This window comes from Sander lucioperca, chromosome 2, assembly GCF_008315115.2.
Source record: "Sander lucioperca isolate FBNREF2018 chromosome 2, SLUC_FBN_1.2, whole genome shotgun sequence".
In the NCBI taxonomy this organism is placed as follows: Eukaryota; Metazoa; Chordata; class Actinopteri; order Perciformes; family Percidae; genus Sander; species Sander lucioperca.
Window position 1 is genome coordinate 9,272,029 of NC_050174.1, and position 8,541 is coordinate 9,280,569.

The following is an 8,541-nucleotide window of genomic DNA, read 5'->3' on the forward strand; positions in this document are numbered from 1 at the left end:
TTCCTTTGTTTTCGCTTTCAAATAGGTTTGGCTAACCTTAATTTTTGTATATATCCTCCATGATTGTCTGAATGTTTGTGTTTCTTGCCCTATCTGACCTCTTTTCAGCAATGTTGCCATGTTTCCAGATCTAACCACTAGGTCAGTACAATGTTGTTATTAGAAATGCTAGTCAAAACTGACAAAACAAGTTGTGATAAATCAAGATTATTCTTCAATGTTCAAATGGTGTGGTACATTTACGCACACGGTCTCTATCTGCACAAGACACACATGCTTACAAACACTCATCTAACCAAGTACACACACACTAGGGAACAGTGTAGTCCAACAGGTTCTCACACGCGTGGGAAAACAAGGTAGTGCAATGCATATTTCTTAATATCAGTAATGTGCAGCTAAAGACATGTGTGCTAAGCAGTCTGTAGCCTACCTCTCAATGAATGGGACAAATTACATGATAATTTAAGCACCAAGAACCTTAAGGATGAAGGAGAGAGAGAGAGAGAGAGAGAGCGAGCGAGAGAGCGAGAGAGAGAGAGAGAGAGAGCGAGAGCGAGAGCGAGAGGACCTTCTTACTTAATTAATCAGGATCTTAAGTGCATTTGTTTTCAATAAAGAGTGACGCTTTGCTTGCACTATCTCACCCCCTTTTTCTGCTGTCTTTTTTTCCTTTTTTTCCACGCTATTCTCTGAAACTGGCTTTAAATGTGAGTGGCTGTCTGATCACCCTGCATCGCTCCTTCCATTCATTTAAGCTTGCTGATTTTGACAGTGCTTCATGCACAAGAGAGTTATTTTTAACTCTGCATGGGTTGATACTGTTGCAGTTCACTGTAGCAACAGAGAATAATTAAATATTAATTGAATAATAATTGAATTGGTATGTAGTTGTTAGAATACATTATCAACATGAGAAATGGAAGTTAAAGGCTGATAATTTCTAATAATAAAAAATGTATTAGAATTCTCCATATATCCTGACAATGAACTAGCCTAGAAGGAGACTCAGGTTTTGACTTAAAGATATTAGTGTGTTGACAAACCTCTGCTTCGACTGGCAAGTGTCTGATCCATATTAGCACATGATGGTACATGAAAAAAAGGAAATATGCTCATGTTTGGTCAAGGGTGTTTTGACATCTTATGTGCATATGTATTTCATTAGTTCACACAGATGCTTGCAATATAATCTCCCAGAGCATTTTTACTGGCTTATCTTTACAGCCTCTACACTACAGTGAAGGGGAGGACCATTTTCCACACTGACCTACGGCACTTTGATGGAGTCCTGCAGCGTTACTGTCATGACAACAACTTGAACATGTCTAGCACAGATATGGTGCAGCAGTTATGACTCTTGCTGTAATGGAACATGCCTGGTTCTATTCAGGGGCATTAGGGGGCATCACAGCCTAACTTTGTCCCCCTTTAGATACCTTTTCCCACTCAGACACCACACCAGGGATATCTGATGCCAGTGAAATGATGATTGATGCAGCCAACCTACCTACTGATTCCAAAGAAAAATCTAAATGTTGATGGGACTGAATGGATATGCTTGTTTAGATAAACACCTTTGCTTTTATCATCTAAGCTTTTCTAAAAGAAAACAGGGTGGAGTCAATCCAAAGAAGGAATACAGAGGACAGAAAAAAAGATTTAACAGATTTAATTTATATTAAATATGTGAATTGGATATGCGATTGAGTGAGAATGTGAGAATGTGTGTGCCTATGTCTGCAAGCTTCATCATGTTTGTAATGTACTTTTGTGTGCACATACTTCCAGTATTAACACAAATGTTGTATGTCTGAGCCATGTGTGCATGTCTTCAAAAGTATGCAAATGTGTTAATATTTCCATGCGTGTCTAAATGTTTGCACTCATTTGTGTACAACTGTATTTGTGTGCACCTGTGCATGTACAGGTGTGTGAAGTATTGTTGGACAGCATATAAAGCTGTGCTCTCTTTCTCTCTGAGTGTGTGTGTGTGTGTGTGTGTGTGTGTGTGTGTGTGTGCATATGTGTGTCTTATTGAGTGACTGAGACACGGGATGCTGCTGTGCATGGGTTGGTACTGTTTACAATTTTGGGCTAATGACGTGACAGTCAGAGTCCTGCCTATGGAGCGAACGGGACCACCCACGTGGCCAAAAAGGAACTGCCATGTAATTGTGAGTGAACCTTTTTTCGACGCAGAGCAGGATGCCTGCGACCAAGCCGGATTACGGTGCGCCTTTTTTTCCTCTCCTCAAAACGATAAAGCAGTTATTTTTATCATCATCATAACTGACAAGTTTCGGACTCCACGGGGGGCGTATATCAAGGATTTCTTCTGAAAGCTCTCCCCACCTGCACTGAAGATGGTAAGTGCGCGGCAGGTAGCTAGACGAGCCGCTGCTGAGCTCGGATGGCTCAGGTGTGGGGTGTGGGCTGCTGATAGACTGATACTATATGGTCCGTCAAGTGACTACACGGCTACATCTGTTTTGTTAATCCTGTTTTATTCTTCACATTCATCAAGACGGTTTAGTAGAGTTAAATGAAGTAATATTTACATTATTTTCAAAGAGAAGTTAAAGTCGTGGCTAGAATATTTCATAGTTCTTTTTTCGCTCATTTTCTCCCATTGGTTCTACGTCATGGCGGTTTTTATTTGAGGTGACATTTGGGGAAACAGATGTTGTTTTGAACATATTGTTGATGTCTATTTCTTTAACCCGACAAGCCTTTAAATTCTTGGTCATACGCTTATTCTGTCTACAATTTGCCAAATGTTACGCATATTCTGGCATAGGCTACAATTGAAGTCTACAGCACAACACTCGCAGTGTAAGTATGGTTATCTGATAATAGGTGCATAAGGAGACATTATCAGACAATATCGCCTATTGTCCGATATAGACGATTAATGGTGAAGACATTGATGAAATCCACAAAGTAGCCATTTGGCCCGTGTGGCTTCATTTCAGATGTCAGATCGTTTAACATCGCATGCGTTATTGGCAAAAAATTACATCTTGGGCATTTTTCTCTGCAGCTGGTCTATGCGAATTATGAGTTGTTGTTTTTTTTAAAACTAGATCTAGGCTAGGCTACATAAACGCACTATTCTGATATTGTAACAGTGAATAACAACAAGCTTTATTAATAAAGGGGATACTACAATTGATAAAGAGGATAAATAAGCATTTACATGAGAACAAGCGCGTAAATCACATTTCTTTAATACACTGTGATTTAAAAACAAACAAACAAACAAACAAACAAAAAAAAAACTTTCACCCAGTTATTGGTGTTCAATAATTGTGTCTAAAGATTTTATCTTATACTGTAGCCTATGTTAACTTGTGTCTACATATTGAGATGTAGTTGGACAAAGAGATGGACAAAACATTATTCATTAAAATCCAAAAATATTAAAGTTTTGGATTAATTCCTGTTATTTGCACAAACAGCTTAATACATGAATAGCATGACTCAAAAGTTTAAATTGCACACTATAAAGACGAGCCGAAAAAGACGAGTGTTATAGTGGGGCTGACATTATAGCGACAACATAGTGAAGGACCTCCCCTTGAACCGCTGTAATTTCAGGCTGAACTACCACCATCGTGGTGGTGGGAGAAACAAAAATTTAAGTTAAAAACTGCAGTTCTGACATTCCTCGTCCCCCTTCCATCGCACAGACCGTGTAGCTTGCCTCAGACTTCAGGTCCTCTCTTGGAAATGCTTCCTTTTTAGCGACAGGGCGCTGTGTGGAAACCCAAAACACTAAACGCACCAAGCGGGTTTGGCTCTCAGCGAGCCTCCCCTGAAGTTGGAGATGCACACACATGAGGTCTCCCTGCCTGGGTGGTCTCTCTACTTTAGTGAGCTGTTGCTAAGCAGCTAATAATAGTCGTGTTTGCTGAGTAATTTTTGCCCTTCTGGAACCAATCAGATGCAAGAAAGTCCTGCAATCTGACAGCCCCAGAGGCGGGATCTCGAGTTTTTTTTTTTTCTTTTCACCCCTCCTCCTCCTCTGCCTCCAAATGGAGAGAGGTCTTTTTCCCCTCTTCTATTGAATCTCAGAGCTGGCCGTGACGCGCGGCCCATGGGAAGACCACATAGATCTCACCGCAATGCTTGTATATGGGAATCACTTTGCGGACCTCGCTTTTTGAGAGAAACTTACTTTTTTAAGAGACACGGTGAATGCGGTGAAAGCGGTGGAGACCTCCGGATCGCGAAATGTTGGGATGGAAGGCGCAGACTTTGACTCGCCGTCTCCAACAGGAGTATGAAGTCCTACTTCACGGGTGTGAGATCTCCGAGAGTGAAACTTTGTTGCCTTGGGATATCGCTTTACGCTTTCGGGGAAATAGTATAAAGTGGGAAACGGTCTCGCAGTCCAGGCAACATGGCCTCGGCTGCTAATGCGCCCTCCGAGCAGGAAAACAGAGACCCCGATCGGCCGAGGATAACGCGGAGGAACAGGGGGGACTATACCCGCAACACACCGCTGGATTTGGAGTATTTGCAGCGGCCGAGTTACTGCGATGCGGGCTTTGCTTTGGAGCAAATAACAGAGGTGCTTATTTCTCATCTTAACCGGGAGAGAGCTTTATGGTCTTAGTTTTATTGTATTCTCCGAAAAAAGTGGCCAAACTATGTCCTGTCGCTGCTAGGTAACGGGACGGGCTGGGCAGGGGGGCACAGGGGTAAGGCAAGGTTGTAGTGAGCAGAGGGTTGTTTTGTTTTATTTCGTGCAACATTTAAACTCTTCTTGCAACCGGCTGTTAGGATGTTAGGCTGTGAAACAAGTTGCATTTGCAAATGCATCCACTCGATTGTTCACAACATCCCAACCTATAACGGTCTCAGACAAGGCAAAACATGCAGCTTTCACTCACAGTCAACACTACCATTGACTGTTTCATCACAGCCAGTTTGACGTTTCTCTGCTAATGAGCTGCGTAAAAAGTTGTGGTGGCTAATTTGAAGGTTTGTATGACAGTAGCCTGCATCTACACTTGTGAGACTAGCGTAAAGAGAGAGAGAGAAAAAATCCATGTGGCTGCCCTCTTCCGTTCACAAATATTGTGAGTCCTCCTGTGATGGCTCCTCCACTCCCCGTGCAGGCCGGAACACACGGGCTGCTGGACGGGGAGTGGAGTTGTGTGTGGTGGTATTTGTGGGTTTTACCACATGCACATTTTCACGGTATTCAATATCAAAGTTTGATGTGTGGGCGTGAGTGTTACAGTAGCTACTTCAATGACAAATTACACAACTCCCAAAATAGATTACCTTCTGTTGGTGGGGAGCATATCCTTTATTACACTTTAAGGTATTCTTTCAGTCTGATATTATGCATCCAGTGCAGGATTTTTAAGACCCTGTAGGCTATATTTTGCATCGCTGTGTGAAATAAAGACACAGGGGAGGCTTATTATCAAAAGGTTACCTACTGTATAATTGTGTCTTGACAGCTATCTCCTTTTTATTTACTTACATCCGCTCTGGAGGTCCAGCTGCAAACCTATTTTGAAACATAACGACACAAACCTGTGACACCTAATGTCAGTCTGTCTGTATTAGCATCTCCATAAGTCATCGCTGTAGTAGCGAAATGACAGAAATGGATCAGGCTGTGTGTGTGACCTGTAGGGGATGAAGATAGCTTCTTTTTGCATGTCTCCTGCTAAGGTTACAGTTTATGTGTTACTGATATGACAGAACTTGTGGCTCTCACTCTAGGGAGCGCTTAGTGGTTTCTAGACTGTCCTCAGCAGATGTGTGTATTTCAATCAGCACAGGTTATCAGAGTGAGACAGTGAATGGGTTTTAGTATTTTGATCACAGCTCTCATTTCCCCCAGAGCCTTCATATTTGCAGTCTTCAAGTGAATCATAACAACTAGTCTTCTCAGATGAGGTTCCTTGGGTCAAATTGGGGCCCGTAGTTTAAATATTTTTAGAGTCTTTGACTCAAACACATTTGGGACCCCCTGTGGTAGTCATTTCTTTGCCTGTTTAACGTCAAACCTTTTCTCTTAAACCCTACAGATATAGCTGTCCAGGTAAGTACAGTGTTTTGTGTTTGAATTGACAGTAACATTAAGACTCTTGTCTCATTGTAGGGGAAGGCAACTGGGAGGAAAGCACCTCTATGGCTGAGAGCGAAGTTCCAGAGACTTTTATTTAGGCTGGGCTGTTACATACAAAAGAACTGCGGAAAGTTTTTGGTTGTGGGCCTCATGATTTTCGGAGCTTTTGCTGTGGGCTTAAGGGCAGCTAATTTGGAGACGGACGTGGAGAAACTCTGGGTAGAAGGTAAGACATTCTGATGTATTATTCAATCTTAATGTAAGATGCTGGGATTATTCATTATTTCAATGCTTTTGAAGCTATACATTTTGATATTGCATGTTTGGAACGGCATGGGGTGGTTTACATTGGAAGAAGATAGGGTTGGTATAGGGTTGGTGGGTGCTACTAAACAAGCCAGGGGGATTGTTTATTGTTTAGGCCCTGGCAAGTGGCCAAGTGAAACTTGGAAAACATATCCTCACATATTTGCAGCTTCTCAAACTATGTTAAATGCACTCACAAGCTGTTGTAAGAGGTGACTGTAACTGCACTCAGAAGTAAGGTTGTAATTAAGTTCATAAGCAGCTTTTGGGGTCGAGAACATTTTTGTCAAAGCCGCCATTTTGTGAGAGTGTGTGAGTGTGTGTGAGTGTGTGTCTGCCTGCCCCCAGCAGTTGAATGCTCAGAGACTGTGTGTGGTCCCGTTTTGGACAGCTCTCAACTTTCCAAAAAGATTTGTCTCCGGTTGCAGGGAAAAAGCGGAGTGAGGACAGGAACTCGTGTTTGTGGAGTGGATAGGCCACTCACTTGTTGTTTTTCAGAAACAACTTATGAAGAATGAACATTTTTAAGGAAAAAAGGGACTGTGCGTATGGATGGCGCTTGGGGGGTAAGAGGAAGGGGCTGCGCTTTTTTTTCCTTTCCTTTGATCTGCATTCCTGCACTTAGGGCTAGAGTTGGCTGTGAGAGTCATGAATGGAGGAGCAGATTTTGCTGCTGAGAAACTGAAGTTTTTTTTGCTCATGAAAAAAGAAACAAAAATAGTACCTTTTCTGGTTTCATCCCATTTTAACTAACCTCCCTCAAATTAAAAAAAAATGTATAGCTCATGAGATCAAACATTAAAGCAGACTTGATTCCTGCACAGATCAAACACCCCACCTCCTCCCCGGGTTGGCTGTTCTCTCCTTGCGTGCTGCTGCAGGGGTCTGACAGACAGCGTGTTCCTCTAATCTGTGGCGCAGGCGCAGTTGGCAGCAGTTTAGGCAGAGGGTTGGCTCCTCAGTACAGGACTCCTGATTGTAGCCAGAGGAACACTTTGTTTTGACACCCTATTCACATGTCAGATCATAGTCATGTGTACTACGGTGAGGGTTACCATATGAACCTGAATGTTATTACAGACTTGATAATGCATGCTTTACTAGTAAGTTGCTACAGACTGGCCTTAAGTGCTGAAATTGTCAAGAAATCTACCATTTACTGGGAAAAGCTTCCTTGTGATAGTTGTCAGTGTTTCCTGTTTCATATCATTGTAAATATCTTTTTGACAACAAAATAAGAAATTCAAGGACATCTCTTTTGAGCTCTGGCAACTTGTGATTCATATGTCATGTCACACTATTAGCCTTCTGAGAACTCTTTTGGAAGTAGTGTATTTAGCCATATTTTGGCAAACATTATTTGGAGCATTTAAGCATACAGGACAGCAGAGAAGTACATTATACTGCAGTTGTTTTGAGTTTCTATGGATGTTTTGATACTTTTTGGCACTATGAAAACTTTTCGCCAGCGAAATACATTATAACGGTTATGAATTCAAGCTGACTGCAGCTGCTTTGCTTCATAAAGCAGCAAACTGCAAACATTTTTACAGCCACATTTAAAGTCTTGTTTGTTTCCTATCATTAAAAATACCCTTTTTGTGTATGCCCGACAAAATATATCAGTTCGGGCCCTGGTAACGTGTGACTAGTATTTGCCATTATTCTTGTGTGTAGACTAAAAGATGAATCTGGTATTTAAAAAATGATCCACCGGCCCGATTGTAAAGTTAGCTGTGACACAATTGGCATTACATCAAATTCACTGGCACATGACTGATGATTAAATTGTTGGCTTTTCTTTTGGGCCTCCTCTCCTATTTTGTCTTTCACTGAAGTTACACAAAAGAGTTTTGGTATTGTCTGAACATGCTAGCTTTGACAGTTGAACCAAGTCTAGTGACCTTTGGTAGACAATCTACAACATGGTCTCACACTGGCTCATACTCACACTGAGAAAGAGACTGGGCTGTGGTGGTTTTCTAGGTCCCGGTATGTGAGGGGTTCCAGATGTTGATGGGGAGAGATCTGTTTGTTTAGATTAGACTGCACAGCTGAGGGATAGATTAGTTCTGCCTGGCCAGTGGAACGCTGTGCTGGGCCGTGCTGGGGGACTGGCCCATCGTCTGAGAGGAAAAAGA

At 42.0% G+C, this 8,541-nt stretch overlaps 1 protein-coding gene across 5 annotated transcripts in view; it reads left to right on the top strand.

The window, feature by feature from the left end:
• The first annotated feature begins 2,179 nt into the window (after positions 1 to 2,179).
• ptch1 (patched 1) overlaps positions 2,180 to 8,541 on the top strand; it is a 55,863-nt gene continuing 49,501 nt past the window's right edge. Inside the window, exons 1-2 of one of the 5 annotated variants that reach the window (XM_031305306.2) lie at positions 2,180 to 2,369; positions 6,128 to 6,320. In XM_031305306.2, coding sequence (XP_031161166.1) covers positions 2,367 to 2,369; positions 6,128 to 6,320 — 196 coding nt within the window. In that variant the 5' untranslated portion in view covers positions 2,180 to 2,366. Of the gene's footprint in view, positions 2,370 to 3,695; positions 4,577 to 6,127; positions 6,321 to 8,541 lie in introns of those variants that run through there. The other 4 variants (XM_031305308.2, XM_031305305.2, XM_035991897.1 and 1 more) reach the window with 4 other exon arrangements.